Source organism: Tupaia chinensis, unplaced genomic scaffold, assembly GCF_000334495.1.
Source record: "Tupaia chinensis unplaced genomic scaffold, TupChi_1.0 Scaffold000054_1, whole genome shotgun sequence".
NCBI classification, from domain to species: Eukaryota; Metazoa; Chordata; class Mammalia; order Scandentia; family Tupaiidae; genus Tupaia; species Tupaia belangeri.
In genome coordinates this window covers 6014055-6039099 of record NW_006159512.1, presented here as the reverse complement: position 1 = coordinate 6039099, position 25045 = coordinate 6014055, and the positions used below count along the sequence as shown (strand labels likewise).

The following is a 25045-nucleotide window of genomic DNA, read 5'->3' as shown; positions in this document are numbered from 1 at the left end:
GGAGAGGCACCCGATATATGTTCTCTAGGCCTTTTAGAAAACATGGAGTTGTTTCTTTGGCAACATATATGCAAATCTACAAGAAAGGTACTATTATAGACATCAAGGGAATGGGTATCCTTCAAAAAGAAATGCCCCACAAATGTTACCATGGCAAAACTGGAAGAGTCTACAATGTTACCCAGCATGCTGTTGGCATTGTTGTGAACAAACAAGTTAAGGGCAAGATTCTTGCCAAGAGAATTAAGGTGAGCATTGAGCCTATTAAGCGTTCTAAGATCAGAGATAGCATCCTAAAATGTGTGAAGGAAAATGACCAGAAAAAAAAAAAAAAAAAAGAAGCCAAAGAGAAAGGTACCTGGGTTCAACTAAAGCACCAGCCTGCTCCACCCAGAGAAGCACACTTTGTGAGAACCAATGGAAAGGAGCCTGAGCTACTGGAACCTATTCCCTATGAATTCATTGCATGATGGGTGTTAAAAATAAACTAATCTGTGGTCTATAAAAAAAAGAAATTAAAATAAGACCAGTGCATTTTGAAGCACAGTGTGAGGAAAGTATGGCTTAGCATGGGAAACAGAGGGCCAGATCTTATAAAGCCTCATGGGCTGTGTGGAGGATTTTGGACTTTATTCTAAAGGGTATGAGAAGCCATTGATGGATTTTAAAGAGGGGGGGTGCCCTCATTAGATGTCCATTTTACACGTCATGTTGAGCTGAAGTGGAGGGTGAACAGGACACAGAGTTGAGCATGTGGAGAACAGTGTCCCAGGAGAAAGAACAGCGGGCTGAGTGAATGAAGGTGCAGCCGTGGGAATGAGTAAGCAGGATAGACTCAAAAGGCTTGCAAGGTAGAATGGGCAGAAAGTGATTATTGGATGTGGAAGAAGTGGGGAGGGGAGAAGTAAAACTATAACTCCCAAGTTACCAGCTTGGGTAACCAGGTCCTTGTCCTTTCCAGATAGGCTTCTTAGTCTATGACAGAGTGAGCAAGGGGAGGGGACATGGTCAGTACAGTAGTCTCCCCATAGTCTCAGCACAGTCAACCAGGGTCTGAAAACAGATGAATCCAGTACAACAATGTATTTTGAGAGAGAGAGAAGGGAGACCACATTCACGGAGATCTTATTACATACACTATGTTGTTATAATTGCTTGAGTTTACTAGTAGTTATTGTATTCATCTCTTACTGTGCCTAAATGATAAATTAAACAATATCATATGTATGGGCAGGACCAAACAGAGTATGTGTATAGATATAGATATAGATATATAGATATAGATATAGCTCAGTAGTACCTGCAGCTGCAGGCATCCACTGCTACTCTCAGAATGTGGCCTCTGTTGGTACAGAGGGAACTCCTGTACTCTTCCAGTTTGTTGGCTGGCAAGTCTTCTTTGGCCAGTTGGTGATGACTGTCTACAGGACGGGAAGGGCAGATACTTAACATACCAGCGTGAGTCTCTTGTCTTCTGTGAATACCCTTCTCCCAATTAGCATAAGACTTAGGAATATGAAAAGCTTCCTTTTATTGGCCCAAATAAAATAGAAAGAGCAAGGTGAGAATCCTGCTGATATTGTTTACCAAGTGCAAGGCTGAATGGTGGGACCCAATGACCCATTCCAGAGCACTGTATATCTTTCTATGTGATAAGCCATGTGCCTCAGCATCTAGATATCCCATCAATTTGTACAAATGAATCATTCTTTAAGTTCCTACCATGTGCTGAGAATTGTACTGGATGACTTACCTGCATTATCTAACTTAATCCACACATCACTGTGAAGTAGGTGTAATTAACAGCCTTGTTTTCCTGATGAAGAAACAAAGGCTTTCAGAAGTGAACTGGACAACCCCAGGCCATGCTTCTAATGAGTAAATGAGTTAGTATTGCAAGCCAGCTCCCCCAACTTTAAACTGCGTTCTCCTCACCAGCTTCATGATAGCGTTTCTGAGGTTTAACCTCAGCTATGATATCAAGGAATGATGACATAAATTTCTTGGTCTAGAAGAATCCTCAGAATAATTTTTTTGGGTGTTGTATCCCCCAAACTCCTAACTCCTGTATGATGATAATCACACCCCTCCACACCTCCCAAAACCCAAAACTTCTGAGATTAAGACAAGGGCTTGTGTGCTGCCTGCATCTGACAGAGTATCTTTGTATTCTGCAGAAATCTCTCCACTTTCTCCCATCCTCTCTTCCCCACTCCCCCCTCACCACTCCTTCACCAACAATGTATTTTCCTCTCAAAACATACTTGGTTACATGCAGTGCAACCCAAATTGCTGCTATTAGTTTAATTGAGACAGGGTGATTATAAATAAATTACATGCAGTGCTACCAAAATTGCTGCTATTAGTCTAAATTGAGGCAGGGTGATCAGTCATCACCAACTGTAGCTAATTCAGGACGCGTACCACGCAGATGACCACAGAGGCCCCGTGGCCACTTGGCAGCACACAGGGTGCAGGGCCAAATCCCTGAGATGATGGGCTTAAGGTTACCGATCTCTCTACTCTCTGGTGCCTGAGAGAGCAAAAGTCTCTGCAGTGTGGTTGGCAGGGGCCGCTGGCAGGCTGATAATAAACTCCTTAGAAACTTAGAGCTGGAAAGCACCATGATTAGAAACCTTCCCATGAGGCGAATCTGTGGAGCAGATTATATGTGTGTGTATTCATGTGTCTCAACGTGTGAATATTGCAAGTTCCCCAAGACGATTTGGGTTGGGATTTTTTTAGTTTTATTTATTTCTTCTGTGAGAGAGAGCCCCCAAGAGGGTATTTGTACTGTCAATCACTCCCAGCCCCAGCCCCAGCCAGGTAGAAATAAAGGCACTGGTGCACCCAGCGTGTACACGAGACCTCAGGATATGAACCTAGGACCTTCCCATGTGCGTCCAGCATCGCAGAACTCTCTATTACCACTGTGTCACCAGCAGTTCCCTTGAGGTTGATTTTCACTATTATTTTGCCTTTTTTCTAATTATAAAAGAAATTCATGCTCACAGTAGAAAAATTTCATGTGCATAAATAATACAGAACTTTAATGATTGACAAATACTAATTGTTTATTTTGAATCTGAAAAATGGAGATATAAACGAATAAGCATTCTTCTTAGTACAACAAATTCCTAAAAAGATGTATTTATTAGTACTGCTTTGAAATCAAGTCATAGTACCTGAATTCTTACCACACATCCCAAACTAACTTATTTTCACCTGTAAGACCCAAGACCCAAACTGTAAGACCCAAGAGTAGTTTAAATGATCACATTCATGGGACCAACAGTTGGCATAATAGCTATGTCGCTGGACTCCCATGTAGTTCATGGTTCAAGTTCTGGACCCAGTGGCTTAAACTCATGCCAGGGGCATTTGCGTGCATGCCCAAGATCCTGAGAGGAGAATGGAGGAGAGGGGATTGCGGCATGGCCATCCCCCCAGGGGATGGTTTCTCGCTTTCTGTCTCTCTGTCTCACTCTGCCTTTCTGGCGAGCACACACCCTATAGCAAAAACCTCTCCAAAAAAAAAAAAGAAAAAAAGAAAAATGATTACATTCATAAGATTTTTTTTATCTGCAGTTAATGAGTTAAACCATTCAGTGCTCGAGGAGAAACAATCGAGTTATACTTTGTAATAATACCATGTTGTCTTTTTATTTTAAACTTATGTTTTTACTTTTTCCATGAGTGTGAGAGACAGAGAAAAAGACAGACAGTACCCTGACATGGTATTGTTTTTATTTTTAAAAAAGCATTTAGTTAATTTTTATTTATTATTATTCTTTAAAAAAAATCTACTATAGGGCACATGTGCTCACCAGAGAAGGAAAGTGAGAAATCATCCTCCGAGGAGAGGGGATTGCGGCATGGCCATCCCCCCAGGGGATGGTTTCTCGCTTTCTGTCTCTCTGTCTCACTCTGCCTTTCTGGCGAGCACACACCCTATAGCAAAAACCTCTCCAAAAAAAAAAAAAGAAAAAAAGAAAAATGATTACATTCATAAGATTTTTTTTATCTGCAGTTAATGAGTTAAACCATTCAGTGCTCGAGGAGAAACAATCGAGTTATACTTTGTAATAATACCATGTTGTCTTTTTATTTTAAACTTATGTTTTTACTTTTTCCATGAGTGTGAGAGACAGAGAAAAAGACAGACAGTACCCTGACATGGTATTGTTTTTATTTTTAAAAAAGCATTTAGTTAATTTTTATTTATTATTATTCTTTAAAAAAAATCTACTATAGGGCACATGTGCTCACCAGAGAAGGAAAGAAAGAGAGAGAGAAAGCAAGCCACCAGGTCCAGGACTTGAACCATGTTCAGCCATATAGGAGTCCAGCACCTTAACCAAATTGCCACCTATTGGCTCCCACAACAGGGTCTTGATGCTGTGATCACCCTCATCCTCAGCCAGCTCCAGATTGTGTGCATAAGCATACTCTGTGTGTTCACAGAAGTTTCCTGACATGAACCCATGACCCTCCCATGTGCGTCAGCCTTGCAGAACATCATGTGTTACCACTGTGCTACTAAAAAATTAAAAAACCTGTAGTCATTTTACTTCACTTTTTAAGTGCGAAACATATAGATTTTTCTATTCCTTAAAATAAATCCCAGGAAACACACCAGATAATCATTTCCCTCCCTCCCTTCTCCACTCTCCTTTTCTTCTTCCTTTCAACAAGTGTCTATAGTTCTTTCTGTGTGTCAGACTCCGTACTACTACAGATGTTCTCAGGTGAAGTTACATTGTATACACTGACTTCTGATTCTTTGCAATTACTGGTAAGCCTTGATATAGAAAGCAAAACCTAAAAAATAATCAATCAAGTGATCAAGCTACCAAAACAAAATATAGTATCTGAAAATAAGGGAATATTTATCTTTTTAAAGGACTCATTAAAATATTGGTTTGCTGGAAAAGTCATGACATATTTTTCTTTTTTTTAATGCAAAAACGAATCATGAATTTTCTGATGACCCAATAGTATGCTTCATGATATAAGCTTTGCTTTTTGACTAATTAACACCTTGATTTGGAGGGATTATGGGGCAGAGAATTCGCCAGCTGAAGTGATAGTCGGTAAGATTTATTGGGAAATGTTCAGAGAGAGCAAAGCAGAGTTCTGTATTGATGACACCAGTCTATTATCTTACCCAAATCCATATTATAACCAACTTTTTTTGAGAAACACCCTTTTAATCAGCTGGATCACTTCCAATTCAGGAATGGGTCTCCTCCTTACCCCAAACTCTCAAAGATACACTTGGCTTCTGCTTAATCCATCTTTTCTATTGCAAATAACTAAATACCACAGACTGGATAACTTATACAGAATAGAAATTTATTCAGCTCATGGATTTAGAAGGTCTAGGGGTCAAGGAGCCACATTTGGTGAGGGCCTTCTTATTGGTGAAGACTCAGCAGAATCCCAAGGCATTACACAGCAACAGACCAAGAGTATGTGCCTGGTTTCTCTCCCTTTACGTGTAAAGCCACTAGTGTTCAATGACTGGGACCCACCCATTAGACTTTATCTAATCCTAATCACCTTCCAAAGATCCCACCTCTCAATACTATGGCTGGATTATGTTTCCACCTTCTTAATACTATCATGCAGCAACCAAATTTCAACACATAAATTGAGAGGGGTGGGGGACACATTCTAACAATGCAGCCTCTTTTCACTGTGTTGTGATTTGCTGTTTACAAATTGTTGTAAAAAGGGCTGCCTGCAAGTCAGCCTCCAGGGAGAAGCCATTATCATCTTTTCCATGTCCTTAGGACAGATGTCCTGGTTCATTGTCAGGTTGAAAGGTTACCAGTTACTAAGTGTAGTGAAAAGAATGCAGACTGTGTGATCCAACTCTTGGCCTCATCTTTGCTATGATTTCAGTCTTCAGAGCCACTTTTTATTCTAGAAGGAAGGGGATACTCATGCTCTTCTACTTTACATGTTTGTTGTGGAAGCTGTAAAGGAAATAAATTCCTAACATACACCAACTGGCACATAGTAGGCATGTCACAAGTGGTATTTTTAAAAACTGCAATAATAGTAAGAATTCATCAAGAAGTGTTCTTATTCATCAAGAGCTGCGTTTATCAAGAAGTTAGGAGGCAGTGCTAGACATATACACTGGCTAGGAATCAAGTAGGTAGTGTGTATCTTCATCATAGATATTTTCCCTACTACCTATGCCTAATTTAGCACATTTATAAATTATAAATGCTGAGGATGAGATTTCTTCAGGACAGAGTATATCCCTATACTGTTTGCATTGGAGTCTCACGCTAGGGAGGCTCCTACTAAATTGAAAGTGTCGCTCACAGTATCCAGTGGGAAGCTTATCCCAAGTTTAACTGAGACTATATTTTCTGGGTATAATCAGATGGAGACATGCAGTGTCATAACCTGAGAGACCCTATTTAAGACATTCATGAAAGTGCCAGGACTCTCCTTCCAAAACCTTGAAGAATCAAGTGTCCCTTTTCTCCTAGGGTTTTAAAGATCCTGTGTACCGAGCAAGACGGAAGCAGTTTGCTGACATCGCCTACAGTTACCGCCAGTAAGTCTGTCTCGATTGTGGGGATGAGAGGAAAGCACATCTCAGCCTGTATCTTCCTTACCCTAAGTTGGAAAATACCAACATGGAGAGTTGGGCCGTGTGTGTGTGTGTGTGTGTGTGTGTGTGTGTGTGTGTGTGTTTTAAACTCTTCAATAACGTATACTAAAAAATTACTGCTGAACAAAACAAATTACCCACAGTGCTGAGACCCAGCTCTCTTGCAAGCTTTGTCATCTAATTATGCAGTGGTGTCTGAAGTAATTATAAAAGGCCTCAGTCCTGGCGAAAAAAAAAAATTAAAAAATTAAACAGGGAAGAAGGAAAAAGAGAATCATTTACATTCAGGAAGGAGCTGGCTGCTCCTCTGAAATAATGAATCATTTGCAATTTCAGGCCAAGCTTCAGCATTCTACTTTTATCTGGTCTGACCCAGCTGTGAGGGGCAATTTTATGACAGGTCTGGATTTTTTTAATGTGTGGAGTTCTATGCTTTTCCATAATCCTATTTTAGCCAAAAGAAAATGCAAATATCAAAATTTGGGTTGTCAGAAAAGTCATGATGCATTTTTGCATAGAAAAAATATAGAAAAAAAACACGTCACAGTTTTTCTGATAACCCAATATGTTGTTTGGAAAGAGAACGATTTTGCTACTTTGAGTCCTTGAGAACTATAGAAATGCTGCTATGAGAAATTCAGTGTCTAGGAGATAGCGCCATCTGTAGGTTAAGGGAATAGAAAAAGACCCTCCCAGAAGAAACTTAAAAGGTTTCCAAGACAGGGAAGTGATAAGACTTGATAGAATCTCAGAGAGATACAAGAGTTGATGGGACTTGGTATACTGAAATATGCAACGTTACTTTCAAAAATGAGAAAATTTCCTTCTCTGAATGACTCATGGTAGTAGAAGGAACCACAACTCTGCTGCCCTTGGTCAGATCTAAGTCCATCTGGGCTTTGCTCGTGCTGAGCAGGAATCACAGAGGTGGTGACCTCCCCTGTCCTAGCATGATCAAGTGGACACCATCAACACAGGTATAAGCAAGAATTCTTCTTCAAGTAGTCAGAAATAGCATTGTGTTTCTTATCTCTTTGCCATGTGTCTTGGGCTTTGCTAAGTTCTTAGTATACATTATTTCTTTTAGTCTTAATAACACCTCATTTTTCAGGTGGAAAAACTAAAGCTTGTTAAATAATTTGTCCAAGTCATGTAACTAGGAGGTGACATAATTTAGTTTTGAACCCTAGGTTTGTCTAACTCCAAAATTATCTTCCACTGCTCTTCTGAGTGTCCAGGAACTCTCAGAGAATAGAAACCACACTTCTCATAATCAAGGAGGTATGTTGGTATTTGAGGGGAGAAATAGATCCACCTCAATCTCTTTTCTATAAAAATGTCAAACTTCTTAACAAAGAGGGAAATTGATGGAATGCCTCAGAGTCCTGGCTGCCAATCAAGTAAGTTAAATTGGTTATTGGAAACCATCCATAAATGGTTGGAAACTTAGGGATCTTCCAGTCCATTTTCTACCTTTAACAGACGATGCTCAGATAGTTAACTGAGGTGCCAAAGATCACGTGCCTAGTTATATGTGGAACTTGTCCTCAAATTTTAGAACCTACTTTGTCTCATCTATTTTAAGCTTTTGATGTGCTTACTACTCCTTCTTTGTTTGAAATAGTCTCTTGCATCTGGTATCATTGATCCTAATTGTTTGCAGATTCTTCGCTTGTGAATTCACCTATGCACCTAAATGTATGTGTGACCCTTCACCCCCAAATCAATACTTGCTGCTTGCTTTCACCGTCATTCTAAGACACGCATAGAGCAGGGGGAAAATATGAGTCTGTTGAGGTATATGGTCCTAGCTGAGGTAAAAAAGGCAATACTCTGCCTTCCTGTTTCCAGTGTCATATGGTAAACATGTGCCCTTTATGTAGTCAATTTAGCATCATGGTTTCCCACCCCCACCCCAACACACACACACACACACACACACACACACACACCTTTTTGTGCTTTTGTTGGTTGTTTTGCTTTCAAGAATTTGTCCAAGGTCTCACTCAGCTAGCAAAAATTAGAATTCAGACCCTCCTGTCTTTTCTCAGGGAAGCAGGCCCTCATGCCATGAAGGTTGGTTGGAGCTGCTGCAGGAAGTACATAAGGGACATAGGACTATTGCTGCTCCAGACTTCAGGGACTGCTCCTGGCATGCCAAAGCTGCAGGACAGCTAAGTGAGAACCTCAGACAGGCATATCTAGGCTTAAAGGAAAATTCCAGAAGGAAGCAAAGGAGAGATTACCAGCCAGGCCTTTTCCACATCCTACGTAAAATTGACACCTCACCCTGACACTCTATAGCTTTGCTGTTTTGTTTCTTTTCCCTCTCCATAGCATTTATCACCATCTAACAAAATTCCATTGACCTTCTGTCTTCTCCTACTGAAAATGTACTACACGAGGCCAGAGATTTTTTAATGATTTGTACACTACTGTACAGAGCTTCATGTATGCTCAGGATGTGTTTGCTGAATAAATGAATGCACACTAGAGACCATATGAGAGTGAAGATTCAAGTGGTGAATCAGAGGCAGAGCCAGGAGTCGCTTCTAGAATGATCTAGAAGGCAGCTATGAGAGGTTTTGATTTTATTTCCGGAACTGGGGAGTTGGACTTCAAAGTGTTATCTAGAAATAGAGTAAATGGATTATAGAAATTTGTGTCTTTCAGCTGCAGGTCAATTTAAACAAAAAGGGTGATTTTCTTTGCTCTGATAAATAAGGAGCATACCTAGCACAGGCAGGTCCAGGATTCAGTGTCTCCTCTCTCTCTCTGGCCCATGACTTCTGTGTTGACCTAGCTCTCAGGTCTGGGCCTCATCTCTCTTGGAGTTGGATTCTAGCATTTCTAGGTTGACACTCCAACTCATCTAGAGGTTCTGGCTCTTTCCAACAAAGTCAATCACAGTTCTGTAATTGAGTTTCCCCAGCTCTCCTTAGGACAAGGGACCATCTCACAACTGTCACTGTGGCCAGGGAATGAGACATTCACTCTAATCAGCCAAGCCTGACCATGTGCCCACCTCTCACTGTAGGAGTAAAGTCTTATCTCACCCAAACCTCACAGATGGAGAGAGGAGAAGGGTGCTCTACTGGAAGAAGGGATCAGACGCTGGGTTCCTGGAACAGCAAATGCCAACCATCCTGGTGCCCATGACGCTACTGTCTTTTCAAAGCTGTTGCAGAAACAGCAGATGCTTTTCTTTTGAAACAAGAATCAGTTGTAATGATAATGATCATTTACCCAATGGTTGTTACCTATCAGTACCAATGTAAGGCACTTTGTACTGAGTATTTCACTTAATTTTGTCCATACCTTGCAAATAATTACATATTATTAGCCCATGTAATGGCTCCTCAGAGAGGGTTATTAAGTTGTCTTAATGAGGTCATACAGATAGGACACGGATTGAACTAAGTGTTGAATCAGCCTTGTTCCTTTTCAAATCCTGTTCTCATCATCAGCACTGAGCCCTAAAAGAATGGTGCATTCTTAGGCAGGGGTTTACTAATGTTCTTTTCAAAATCGTTGCTGGCCACCACAAGACCCTCTGAGGTTCTCTGACAGTTAATACTTAGGCAAAAATATATCTTTCTCTCTCATTTTTAAAATTCCTGTGTCCCCCCCCCCCACCAGAAACTAAGTAAGTGGTTCTGTAGAAAACAACAGTGACTTTTCTTCATTGTATTTGAATGAGCTTCAAATTTGAAAGAACAGGAGGGACCTAGTTTAAAGTGTGATGGTGAACCATAATCTTGAGGTAAATAGACTTCTTTCGTCCTGGACTCTCTGTCCCCTCTTAGGGAATCAGGCCTGCAGTCCAAGGAACAGTCACTTTGAAGTCAGGCTTTGTTCGGTTTTCACTTGTTTTTGTTCACATCTTCTTAGGTGGTTTTTACAAGGACATTTCAAACTTCTGATCGTAAGTAATAGTTTGCATCAGAGTCACCTGTGCAGTTCATTGAACTCCAGATGCACAGGCCTTTTTCTCCCGAGTAGACGCACAAACATGTTCCCAACACACACAGAATAGATTCAGATGCACACTTAGACCGTCTTACGTTTTCATTTAGTTAGTTATCCCCCTTTCAATATTTATTTATATGTTTATTCATCTTTTTACCTCTGATCTAGAATGTATTTGTTTTTGACAAATAAAAATGGTATATATATTTATACTATTCAAGGTGATATCTTCATACACATACACATTGTGAACTTTTAGCCTTTCTTTAAACACTTTTACAAAGTCCCGAGAGCAGAAATATCAAGTCTAGAAAGTGTACACCCACGAAACAAGAGGTCCTCAAACTCATGGCCCACATATTAAATCCATGTTAGCCCACAGATTCAATTGCTTTAATGGACATATACAAAACAGCATGCTACTCTCACTGAACTTAGCTGCTCCTGTTTAGAAAGAGGGTGCATTCTTGTGCTTTTGCCTTAAACCTTACGTTGTACATTTTTCTGTCACCTGCCTGGCTCCTCAGAGCAAGTGAATTTCCATGCTGGATAAATAGTTGGAGCATTAGAAGAATAGAAAAGCCAAGTGATTTCCCGAAGTGAGAGCAAACCTCAGGCAGCTGGTTGGGAGAACTTCTATCATTGCTTAACTAAATCATTCTTGGAAACAGTGAGTGAATGTAGACTAAATAAAACTGAAAAAAAAAACAAAACAAAACTGGGTCTTGGTACCAGCAGATGGCATAATGGTTACATCGCTGGACTCCCACATAGTTGACTGTGGTTAGAGTATCGAACCTGGCAGCTTAAAGTTTACACCAGGAGCATGTGTGTGCATGTCCAAAATGCCGAGAGGAGAATGGAGGAGAAGGGATTGTGGCATGGGCATCTCTTCTGGAGGGTGATTTCTCATTTTTCTCTCTGTAGTGAATGCATATACCCTTTAGTGAAACTCTCTCTCTCTCAAAAAAGGTGTCTTAACAAGTGTGAAACAAAGAAAAGCCAAAGCAATAAAGTTTTCTGTGTGAAGTAGAATTTTTCCTTGATATAACGCAAACTCTGCTATAGTCGTTGGGGGCAGTTCACACATTCTGGGCCCTGACTTACTCTGCCAACATTTTCTGCATTGGGGTAATCTGCTCTCCCTTGCCATGTGGGGACAGAAATTTCATATCTATGTTCTAGTGGACAGCCCATTCCTCGAGTGGAATACACAGAGGAAGAAAAGAAAACATGGGGGACAGTGTTCAGGACCCTGAAGTCCCTGTATAAAACACACGCTTGCTACGAGCACAATCACATTTTCCCACTTCTGGAAAAGTACTGCGGCTTCCGTGAAGATAATATTCCCCAGCTGGAAGATGTTTCTCAATTCCTACAAAGTAAGTTCACATCAGGGTCAAAGGCCCAGCAGAGGCAGGGGAGGCTGGGGCAGAGGAAGGGGTAAGGAAGAAGCACATGCATCAAGTATGAGTGTGTGTGTTTGTGGCAATGCATGCAGGTTGATTCTCCCAGGAAGAACTGAATTTCACAGTGCTCCACCTTCCCTCTAGCCTCCATCATTAGTCCATTTTCATCCAAGCCAAGCAAAGACACCAGGCATGTCTTTTTCTGTATACATGTTCCTGAAAAGAATTTCTTTTCATATTAGAAGCCCAGGGTGTCCAGTTACATTTCTCCCTGCATCTTCTGCTGTGTTCTGAGATTGCCTCAGTCTGTGTATATGTAAGAAATGTGCTATTTGGGGCCATCAAGTGGCATGGTGGTTAAGGTTCTGGGTTTCCACATTGCTGACAGCAGTTCGAGTCTTCAATCTGGCAGCTTGAAAATCACTCTGGGTACATGTGTGTGCATGCCCCAAATGGTGAATGAAGGAGATGGGACTGCAGTGTAGCCATCACCCAAGGGGTGATTTCTCACTTTCCCTCTGTCTGTTTGTCTCTGGCAAGTGCACACACCCCATGGGAAAAAAATAAAATAAAATAAAAGTGCTATTTTGGGGGCAGTGCCGGGAACCCTAAACACTGAGTCTATGCATCCTGCCTTTCATCCTCTCTAGCTGGGGAACCTGCCTCAGTTTTGTCACCTATTGAATGGAGATTATGTCAGTCCTGTAGGTTTTCCATAGGAGGATTGTGGGAATGAAATAAGATGTTACACAAGAAAGCCCCCAGCATAGTGCTGCATGTACAGTAGGTGCCCAGTGGAAGTGGATGAAATTGAAATCTGAATAACTCAGTGGGTAAATACATTGTCTAGGTGATGAGCCTCTGTGGAGCAATTACAGGGGAGATAGCTGTTTTCCTTTCTGCCAGAGGTATGTTAATTTCAGCAACAATAAAATGAAACAGCCAACTAACATATATTGAACACCTACTATGTGCCAGGGAGAATGAAGGAAAGTAGGGAGACAGACTACAGGTTTATAGAAATGAAGACTTTCTTGTATCAGAACTGGGCAGAGGAGCCAAGGTAACTAATTACACGCCAGGAAGGAAAGTTGTAGCCTGAATAGATTGGGTGTGGGCTAGATGACCTTTTGGGTCCATTCCATTCAGATAATCTTTACTTCTCACATAAAGAGAGGAGTGAGTGTCCAAGCAGAGTGAGTTCAAGCTCACTCTGAAGTGAGTTTGAAAATTAAGAAAACATGAGGGGAGAGGCAAGAGGATCAGACACTAATTAATTACTCTTGGCACTATGACTATAATAAGAATGACGATAACAATAATACTAGCTGCTTGGGAAATAATACAGTAGTCATTAGAAGAACAGACTTTGAAATAAGACTGCTTGAGACTTGTGACTTGGACAAGAGCTTTAACTTCTCCATGCTTTTTCAGCTTCCTCACCTATTTAGGGTCATTGTGAGGATTAGCTAGTACTTGCAAAGTGCTTAGTACAGTGTCTGACGTGTGATAGGTACATACAGTGCTAGTTATTATTATCGCAATCACTGCCATTCTTCTTTTTTCAATTTAGAACAAGTTGAGAGAATGTTAGAGGAACAGGGAAATGGTGATCCGAGTGTCAGCTTTAAAAACAGCTGTTTGGAGAACATGGTACAGATGTGCAGCCTAAATGACTAATATTTTACCCCTCGCCTAGGTAAACTTACCTGCCAATTCTTGGTGCCTAATCCACTGTTTGTTCAAGAACAAACCTGATGTGCTTTCTGTGTGCATTCAAGTGAGAAAGAGCAGTACAGAAAGAGTCAAACCAATTATATCTATTTCTTATTCCCAAGCACTCCAACCAGAGAAGTCACTTGCTACAGAATGAACTATATAAGCCACAGTACAGAAGCTGGGAGAGATCATTTCATGCTCTTTTCTTTAGGGAAATGGAGTGAGCCCCTACCCCTACTTCGGAAACAGCAGAGGTAGGGAATAAGTATTCCACTGTAACCAACAGAAATGCAAGCTAAATTTATTGGGCACCAATGTACTAGGCTCTAAGTATCAATATTTTAGTCATTGGCTGTTTTGACTCTTGGACTGTCCCTAAGAAGTACCTATCTACGTTCTGCAGATTAAGAAAATAAGGCTCAGAAATGTGCATTTATTTGTCCCAAATCACCCAACTAGAAAGTAGTGAGCCAGAGATTTGAAGCCAAGCCTATTTGGCATCAAAGTCTATGGGCAACTGCATGTACTGCTTCTCTGCCTGAAGGTCTTCAGGACCTGCTGGTTCTGCTGTGATGGGCTTTGAGTTATTTATTTATTTATTTTTATCATCTTTGCTTCCCAGCTTGTACTGGTTTCCGCCTCCGGCCTGTGGCTGGCCTGCTTTCTTCTCGGGATTTCTTGGGAGGCTTGGCCTTCCGAGTCTTTCATTGCACACAGTACATCAGGCATGGATCCAAGCCCATGTACACGCCCGAACCGTGAGTATTGTCCTCCAGCTACCAGTTGCCAGGGCAGCGAGCGCCATCTCTTGCAGGCAATGGAGTTTGGGTTCATTGCCAGATGGTCCACAGGATTTATTTCTTGGATCATGGGATGGTGGTTCCCCAGGAATGGATCTACTCTGAGGATTTCTTTCCATCCAAAAACACCAAATGGATTGGAGATTGAGGCATCCTGTGAACCAAGGATTCAGACCTCCCAGGCAGTGGGAGCAAGAGGTCCCACTCAGATCTACAGGTTCCAAAGTCAGAGCTATGAAGTTCCAAATGGGAGCAAGAACAAGTGGCCCCTATGCTATTTCAACACCCCTTAAATACACATCTAGATGATGCTAATCTTTCTTTGTTTAGATTGCTTGGCAATAGGTAGAGAATCACTGGCCACTACACTTCTTACTTTGCAGTTTAGCCATCTCCTTAGTCACGTAGAACTTACACACAAAATTCAGTGAAGATACCCAGAATTACTTCTCCCTGCCAGCAAAGTTTATTGTGGCAAATCAGAAAACCTATTCCTAGTGGGTGTGGCATAGAGAGTGTAAATAAATGCAGCTTTCCTTCCCCCAACTGCTGCCTCTCTGTAGACTCAGAGAAGAGCAGTAGAGTTTTTTAAAGTCCTCATTGAAAATAACCGAGCATATTGTATCTTTCCAGGGAGGCACTATAAGGAGAAGACTTGGGATGAGACAGGCACCTGACTTACAGCTCACAAAAGTGTATAAGAGGACGCCCATGGGAATACTGGCTTTTCTGTTCTGCATCACACTGAACAGACTCCTAAGACCCTTGGCTATTCCTTAATCCTCTCCCCCCACACACATCTTCTTTCTTCTTTTTAAAATTTTTTTAAAATTTAAATTTATTTACATTTATTTACGGTACATCATTACAGCATACAAAATGAGATTTCCCATCCAGAATACACTATATATTGGCTCAATGAAGCACACCAACATACATGTTATCGTCAACAAATAATTTTCCATTTCTTGTTTCCTATATATTTTGCTTTTTTCCCCATCCTTGATTCCCTCTCTTACCTCTGCCATCTCTCACCCTCCTCCCACACTGTCTCTGGTATCTATGGTTGCTTTCTATGCCTCCCCCTCCCATTTTATTGATTCACTAATGATCTTAATTAATCTAAATATTTTGAATAGCAAGCACAGATGATATATACATGTCCATGAACACAAGTCTGACTTTAGGCATAAGCCTCAGTGAGTAGAATGAATATAGCACCTAGCTGGGGCTATATATCTTACTGCAGTTATCAAAAAGGTTTTTTTAATTTCAAAAAGAAAGTTTTAGGTTTATTTATTTATTTATTTAATCTCTTGTACTTTGCTTCATCTGACTCCAAGCTCTGCATATCACTTATTCTTGAGAGTGAGGTCATAAGCCCAGATGAGTTTCCATTCTTCCTGCCTGTTCCTCATGTGGAAAAATTGAGTCTGGGCTAACTTAATCCTTCTTGCCTCCAATCTTCATGCTTTCTCTTTCAGGGACATCTGCCATGAGCTTCTGGGACATGTCCCTTTGTTTTCAGATCGCAGCTTTGCCCAGTTTTCCCAGGTAAGAAACAGATCTCTTTAGCCTTCTAGACACAGGGCTGGGACCTGGATTGCTCAAGTGAGTTGAGCCACAGCGAAGCTCTCACAATCTGCAGCAGTGACCGAGGCAGGTGTGTAGTTCTGTGGAGTTAGCTAAATAACTATTCCAGAGACTACTGCATGGGCTTGGTGAACCATTCATCCTCTGAGTCCATATGTGTGATATTGACTTTTCTAATATCCCTTGTCCTACCAGGTGTACTTTGAGAGATTTTTCATTCATAAAAGTCTCCTTGATGCCCATGCAGAAATCACCTTACTTCCTAGTTCTCTTAGTACCTCTTACCTCTCCCCCATTTTAGAGTCTATCTTGTCATATGTGTATGTTTAAAATAAGTAAAAGGATATTTGCCCAAAATCCAATGTCAATAGCCTGACTTATATTTGACCAAAAGATAAAAATAAAAACAAGCCAAATATCTGGTTGCCTTTATCAAAACAGCAACCTACACTTTGATTCCTCTTTCACAGTAATGAGAAAGCTAAAAAAATGCTTTTAGATGAGAGAAGAGATTCCAGTAATTCACTCCAGGCACTAAGAGAGGCAGCCATGGTTTCCATAGTTGGGTATCTGGGATCATGGGAGAGTGAATGATAAATCCAATGCATGCATGCACCCAACCCTGCCACCAGCACTATGACCTGGGACAAGATGGAACAAGTGAAGATGGAGAAAGGGCAGGGAAGTGAAGCTCACCTAAGAATTTGTGTGAATTTGGTTCACTTTAAATATGTAAGCATATCTAACCATAACTTGAAGCAACCCTTGGACTTAGCCCAGGGAGGGACACAGAGGCACAGACTATGTAGCCTCCTGCTTTAAAGCAGCCCAATCATTACATCTCCTCTCCTGCTCATTGGAGATCTCACCCAATCTCATGATTTATTATCTTTACTCTGATGATGAACAAACTTACATCTTTTTTTTTTTTTTGAGAGATTTTTGCTACAGGGCACGTGCGTTCGCCAGACATACAGAGAGAGACAGAGAGACAGAAAGCGAGAAATCACCCCCCAGGGGCAATGGCCACGCCGCAATCCCTTCTCCTCCATTCTCCTCTCAGGACCTTGGGCATGCACGCACACGCGCCCAGTGTGAGTTTTAAGCCACCGGGTCCAGGACGCGAACCATGGTCGACTACATGGGAGTCCAGCGACATAGTCATTACGCTAACTTCTGGTCCCCCAAAATTACATCTTAAGTACAGACTTTAATTCCAAATTTTGGAGTTGCGTATCACCAGCCTACTCAACATCTCCACTTGAATGTCTGTTGGACATCTCTGTCATCCTGTCCAAAACTGAATCCAGGATCTTCTCATTCAAACCTTCTCCACCAGCAGCCTTCTCTATACCAGTTCATGGCAACTCTACCCTTCCAGTTTCTCGAACCAAAAGTACTTGAGGATATCGAGGGTAAAGACTGGAGATGGGCATCCTAAGCTGTGCCAGTGACTCAGTTTCTCCACAATTTCAGGAAATTGGCCTTGCCTCTCTGGGTGCACCCGATGAGTACATTGAGAAACTCGCCACAGTAAGTCCCTTCTCTCCCTGGGTGGATGGTGGGAGTGCTGTAGTCTCTGGCTTATAGCCATAGATCTTCAAAGGCTTGCTCCTTCTCAGGAAACCAGAACAGTTGGGAAAATGTCAAAATATAGTATGTTATATCTGCACAAGTGAAACGTTGCGTTTTTATTTCTCCTTAATGGTTGAAATGATCTGCATGTAGATGTTTGTACGTAGTTTAAAGCAGAGTGCCTTAAAAACACCAATGGGCTGCAATACAGATTGAGAATTCCTTATCTAAAATGCATGGAGTCAAATGTGTTCCAGATATTGTTCTTCAAATTTTGGAATATTTGCATTTATTTGTGTTGGGTTGTTGGAAAAGTCATGATGTATTTTTTCTATATTTTTCTTCGTAAAATTGTGTCATTACTTTTCTGACAATCCAATAAATAAATAGATAGATAGATAGATTGTAGATGGGACCCAAGTCTAAATATAAAGTTTGTTTGTTTTATATACATTTTATTCACATAGATGAGAGATAAGTTTATATCATTTTTTAAGAGGGCATGTACACTCCCCAGAGAGAAAGAGAGAGAGAGAGAGAGGCAGAGAGAGGGAGGAAGAGGAGAAGGCATCCCTCCATGGTGAATGGTTGCATCACAGTTCTTTTTCTTGCATGTCTCTCTCCTTTTGGGATTTCGGGTGCACACACACACACACACACACACACACACACACACACACAAAACACACACACACACACACACACACACACGTGTGCCTAGTATGTTTCTCAAATTGCGTTTTTATTTCTCCTTAATGGTTGAAATGATCTGCATGTAGATGTTTGTACGTAGTTTAAAGCAGAGTGCCTTAAAAACACCAATGGGCTGCAATACAGATTGAGAATTCCTTATCTAAAATGCATGGAGTCAAATGTGTTCCAGATATTGTTCTTCAAATTTTGGAATATTTGCATTTATTTGTGTTGGGTTGTTGGAAAAGTCATGATGTATTTTTTCTATATTTTTCTTCGTAAAATTGTGTCATTACTTTTCTGACAATCCAATAAATAAATAGATAGATAGATAGATTGTAGATGGGACCCAAGTCTAAATATAAAGTTTGTTTGTTTTATATACATTTTATTCACATAGATGAGAGATAAGTTTATATCATTTTTTAAGAGGGCATGTACACTCCCCAGAGAGAAAGAGAGAGAGAGAGAGAGGCAGAGAGAGGGAGGAAGAGGAGAAGGCATCCCTCCATGGTGAATGGTTGCATCACAGTTCTTTTTCTTGCATGTCTCTCTCCTTTTGGGATTTCGGGTGCACACACACACACACACACACACACACACACAAAACACACACACACACACACACACACGTGTGCCTAGTATGTTTCTCAAATTGTGAGGTCCAGGACTTAAACTACATAGTCAGCCATAGTGGTTCCAGCTGCCTCAATCACCAGGCCATGGAGCTGGTTGATGTAGTTTTTTGTATTGCAGCATTTTAACTGTGACCGGTCACATGAGGTCAAATATGGAATTTTTCTCTAGTGGCATCATGTTAGCACTCAAAAAGTTTTGAATTTTAGAGCATTTCAGATTTGTAGTTTTTGAATCAGGGATGATCAACCTGCAATAATCCTTGAAAATTCTTGGACAGAAAGTATGTGTATCAAGTAGTCTAGATTCACATATTCCCTTGAAGGGGGAATATTTACATCTCTATCTTTGCTCTGGGGTCAGCATTAGTATCTTTCCTTTCTCAGACACAAGGTAGAACTTTTCCTCTCACAAGGGAATCTGATGATACCCATTCCCTGAGGTTAGGGAAACAGTAACTCTGCATACTTGGTGACTTCCCCTTCTTTATCCTTCTTTCGAATTCCAGAACATCCCTCCCCAGTCACTAAGCCACATTTCTTATAATGTGCCTGACATGGAGGTTGAAAAATGAAAGTTTATAATGGAATTGGCCACAAATGTGATGTATCCATGTAAAAATTTACAAATTCAATTAATTAGAAAGGCTCAAAATTTCCAGAAGCCTTTTTCATACTGATGGGTTGGTCTGAGACCCTGGACAAATATATTAGGTGATTGGAAAAGTTATGACACATTTTTCTATAAAAAAAACATGTCATAACTTTTTCGATGGCCCAATAGCATTTACTTTCCCATCTCTAAGAATGGACATAATAGTTGATATCCTGCCCTTCAAAAAATACATTGTGAGGGTCTAAAGAATTAAATTAGTGTGAACATGAGTTTTAAAGTTCTGGATGCTGCAGACATGCCAGAAGCAGCTTTCAAAGAAGTTGCAGAGCTGGGTAAACTTTCTCTCTTGTTCAGAGAAGACAAACTTGAAACTTGGAGTATCATGTTGCCAGTCATAACAATCACAAAAGGACCTATCACCAACTTGACTTCTCAAAAAAAATCCATATGATTGAATAATCCTGCTTTCTTGCTCTGCCTTAATTTTCTGTGTAACTGTATGCATATTGCCTTAACTACCTGGGCTGACGATACATCATCTATGTGTGAGAAAGACAGACCAACTGAACTCTGACAGCCTTCCCAAGTTTAACATTCTCTAATTCAATAAATAAAGTTAACTGCTAACTCACCCCTAATTCTCTGGGACCCTCTGCCTCCACATCTAACTGAGCCCTGAGTTCCTTTTGGCTCCAAAATCCTAGGATTCTTCCCCAGGCCAGGCATTTAGGACATGTTGGACTCAGAGCTGTTGGAACAAGAGAACTTGGTTATTTGCAGAGATGAGTGTAGTGACTGACTTCCGAAACACTCTAAGTTTTAGCATGGATGATGGAACACTCACCTCATTGATTCTGTCACTGCCCAGTTCTCTACTTCTCATTGCTGTATGTGATGGAATTATCTGATAGGCCTTCCCAATTTAAGAGCAGATTAGTAACATCTCACTCTAGTTGATGCCACAAAGAAAAAAGCAAAAGAGATGGATGAGTTTTTGTCCTAAAGAGAGGAACTCTTTAGGGATATCGTTCTGGGATATTCCCTGATGTTTTCATCGTACCTCAAATTCAGTCAGTGATTAGGTAGGTGAGATAAGGGATACAGAGAAATGGTCCTAGGTCATCCTGATGCAGAGAACAGACCTGTATGGATTACTATCTAGGTGGTCCTGTTCTTGGCCCTAGGCCATCTGCTGTCTTTTTATTCCCCCTTGGGATATGTATTAGTCATTGTTCTCCAGAGAGAAAAAAACAATAAGATCCAAATGTGTATCTATCTAGAGAGGAGAGAGGATTTATTAGGGGATTTGGCTTATGTGATTATGGAGGCTGAAAAGTGCCATGATATGCTGTCTGCAAGCTGGAGAATCAGGGACATCAATGGTGTGGTTCATTCACAGACTGAAGTTATCAGAACCAGGGGAGCCCACAGTGTAATTCTCAGTCTGAGGTCAAAGGTCTAAGAATCTGGGCGGTGCTGTGAGAGTGTGGGAGAGTGGAGAGCTCTTGTGCAAGTCCCAGGGATCAAAGACCAGAGATCCTGGAATTCTGATGTTTCAGGACAGGAAAAGAAGGGCATCTTAGCCGAGAGAAAGAGCATGCGTGCATTTGACTTTCCTTTGTTCCATCCGGGTCCCCAGCCAACTTGATGGTGCTTGCTCAAGTTGAGGGTAGACCTTCTCCACTATATCTACTGACTCTCACACAAACCTCCTCCAGAAATGCCTGTATGCACAGTAAATATTGTTTACCAGCTATCTAGGTATTGCTTAATCCAGGCAAGTTGTCATAAAGTTAACTATCCCAGGATGTATTCTCAGCTTGACTTTCCATTCCAGATTTACTGGTTTACCGTGGAGTTTGGGCTCTGCAAACAAGGAGACTCCATAAAGGCATATGGTGCTGGGCTCTTGTCATCCTTTGGTGAATTACAGGTATGACCTTAATGGGAGCCAAGGATGTATTTGAAAGTGGTGGGTACAGGAGACCATTCTTCTTCTCTTGATATTATTAAAACGTGATTTACATCCATTTTGAGATGTAACCTGGGAGCTCATCCTCCAGTGATTGGTATCTTAGCAGCTGTGATTTGAACATGGCTGTGTGCGTTAGAGGTAGAAATTAAACTGCCAGTGCATAGTCCTTTAGTGAGAAGGGGCCACCTGGTTCTAAGGTTTAACCATGCATACAACTGATAAAAATACATGCCAGGATATGTAATTGGTTTTCACATCATCTATTGATCACTTTAATTGAAAAGGTTGGAATAATTATTCCTTCCTATCTTGGCTGTAGGTTTTAGATGGGCTATGAAGGGGAGGGGGAAACTAGTATAAACAAACTAGTATATTGTTTATTGCATTTGGGCTGGATATAGGCAGAATCAGGATGAGATGAGAGAAGGGTCTGCAGCAGGGACCACTGATCCTGATTAAACTGTGTAAACTTTCTGTATGGGACTTGCAGTATTGCTTATCGGATAAGCCAAAGCTCCTCCCACTGGAGCTGGAGAAGACAGCTGTCCAGGAATACACCATCACAGAGTTCCAGCCCTTGTATTATGTGGCAGAAAGCTTTAATGATGCCAAGGAGAAAGTGAGGTGAGGTGCAACCTTGGTGGGTGGGTGGGGCATTTTTTGTCTGTGGGCCTCTGGCACAGACCCACAAATCTGTAGGTGATTGGCCAGGAGAATGGAAACCAATGCTCACAGCCACTTTGTGCAGCAAATGGAGTGAATCTGTCTACCTTCCCAAACTGTCTGTTGGGTAACTAGACAGGAGACCCCTGCAGACAACCCTACCACCTGGCCCCTGTCCAGTGTAGCCACTGAGTACAGTCACTGAGCCCTCCAGTGTACAGAGTGGCCACAATAGTTGCCCCCCAGCTCAAATTAGTCAGAATTCTTTTAACCTGGAGAAGTATCATCTTCACTTCATTCTCCAAGACACCTCCATAACTTGTTTCCTCACCTCTCTTATAAGGTCAATGGAAAAGTCATGACCTGTTTTTCTGTGCAAAAATGCATCATGACTGTCCCAATGACTATATATTCTCATCCAAATTTAATTTTCTGTGTGTCTTTCTCTAACCAAGTTATTTAAAAATCTCTACCCTCCCTGCCACCAGCACTTCCGTGATTTGTTTTCCTCCTTAGTACTGATTAACTTGTAATATATAAAAATTTGAGCTCTAGGGGCCAGCAGTTGGTGTGGTAGTTAAGGCATTGGAATTCCCACATGGCTGACCACAGTTTGAGTCCTGAACCTGGCAGCTTGCTCTCTCTCTCTCTCTTCTTTCTCTTTCTCTGGCAAAAATCCATGTGAAAAAATAATAATAAATAAGCGAATAAAATAATTTAAAAAAATTGAGCTCCATAGAGTGAGGAATTTTGTTCTTTTTGTTTTCCACTCTTTTCTTAACTCCTAGAATACTGCCTGACAGAGTAAGCACTTAAGAAATCACTGGTGAGCACATGAATCTCAGAGGCAGTACAGCAAGAAACTGTACACTTTGAGAGAGAAAGAGAGAGAGAGAAATCACCCCACAGAGGAGATGGCCACTGCAATTATCCCTTCTCCTCTGTTCTCTTGGGATTTCAGGCATGCAAAAATTTATAGTAAGTCCAATTTTTCAAGTTCAAGCTGCTTGAAACCACAGTCAGCTATGCCCACCATGCCACCTGCTGACCCCTCTTTGGCTAGATTTTACTCATTCTTCTGATTTATTTAATGATAAGAGTCTGAGGCTTTATTGTGTATGCTTTTATTGTAAGTGATCTTTGTCTTTTAGAAGTTAGGTGACTAGATGAATATGTGTATACATGTGTTTGTACACACATGTGGATATACATAAAGGCTTCTCAGGAAGGCTGCACTAAAACTCCATTTACTATCTCAGCCATGGTTTCCAAAGTCCCTGTTCTAGTGAGGTTTCTGTGTTACATACCATGAAGTGAAGTACCACCAAGAAATCTCTTGGAATTACGTTTTTTCTAAGTAGTGACCTTCATTCTGGCCTGTGGTTTTGGTTTCAGAAACTTTGCTGCCACAATCCCTCGACCCTTCTCAGTTCGATATGACCCCTACACCCAAAGGATTGAAGTCTTGGATAACACCCAGCAACTCAAGATTTTGGCTGACTCCATCAACAGTAAGTAACTCACACCCTAAGAGACCACTTTCTTTCCCAGCAATGGAGAGCTGTGTTTTCTTACCCTCACCATACGAACAATAAGAAATTTGTAAAATATTGACTTAAAGAGAGAAGTTTCTGCACATAAGCCACAGGTTCACTGAGGAAGAAGGATATGGATAAAAAGCCAGGATTGTCTTGAGTGTTTTTTCGCCTTTGACCTTCCTAGATCCCACCTACCCCCTACCACTGTCCCATCTTTCCATACCTGGCCTAACGTATCCATACATCTCACTGGTCCCTAGGGTTTTGTACATTGTGGACATTCAAAGGGTGTTAATATATGAGTGACCTATTTGGATGGTGTTTCTCTTTGTAGGTGAAGTTGGAATCCTTTGCAATGCTCTCCAGAAAATAAAGTAACACCATGGACTTAACCTGGACTGTCAACAGAGTATCTTTTGATGGCCATTCAACTACTTCTATTTCATCTGAAAAAAGTCTGAGAAGCAAACTTTAATTTGAAATGACAGCCTTAACTCCTTTTTGGAACAAAATGGAAAATCAACAAATAAATCAAAATAAACTGAAATGACAGAGTAGTAATATATACCCTTAAAGCATAATGGTGGATCTTTTGGGATCATCTTTGATTCAGAGATGATAATCCCATCATCTCAACTCAGCTAAATCAATGATTTGTTACTGAGGAATTTCAACTTCCTGAATGTTAATTAGGATCTGAGGCCTGCTTCATTCCAGTTTCATATATGCTTTTGTTATTTGCCATAGAGGAATATATAAGGCTAAATGTAAACACAAGATGGTAATTACAATTGAATGATTGGACTTACTATAAATTTTAACCTATAAAATGTATTTCCTATTTGAGTTAACTATGATTTTCTTCTTTGTTAATTTACCCATATAGATTACCTTTAATCAGGGGCCCATTAACATATAATATTTATAAAAGTATTAAAGTTCTATGGCATAATATAAAACATTTGTGTATGTTTTATTATCACAATAAATACTGCTATGTAAGGTAATGAAACTCTCCTCTTGATTCCCACAACTTCCAATTTCATTTTCCAAGTAATTATCATATCTGTTTTGGAAAACATTTTGAAGATGCTCATGTTGCAACAGATGTTAACTAAAGACTTAGTTGTTAAATAGTAAGTATTTATTGAATGACTAAATGAATATATTATCAAATAGAAAATCTACTACAAAAGTGAAATTTTACTTGTGTTACAAAACATCAG

At 40.7% G+C, this 25045-nt stretch overlaps 1 protein-coding gene across 1 annotated transcript in view; it reads left to right on the top strand.

Moving 5' to 3' along the window:
• PAH (phenylalanine hydroxylase) overlaps positions 1-24826 on the top strand; it is a 73933-nt gene extending 49107 nt beyond the window's left edge. The window contains exons 5-13 of the mRNA XM_006141404.3: positions 6510-6577; positions 11789-11985; positions 14354-14489; positions 16016-16085; positions 17601-17657; positions 21481-21576; positions 22109-22242; positions 23677-23792; positions 24154-24826. Of these exons, the coding sequence (XP_006141466.1) occupies positions 6510-6577; positions 11789-11985; positions 14354-14489; positions 16016-16085; positions 17601-17657; positions 21481-21576; positions 22109-22242; positions 23677-23792; positions 24154-24197 (918 nt within the window). The 3' untranslated portion in view covers positions 24198-24826. The remainder of the gene's footprint in view (positions 1-6509; positions 6578-11788; positions 11986-14353; positions 14490-16015; positions 16086-17600; positions 17658-21480; positions 21577-22108; positions 22243-23676; positions 23793-24153) is intronic.
• Positions 24827-25045: the final 219 nt, after the last annotated feature.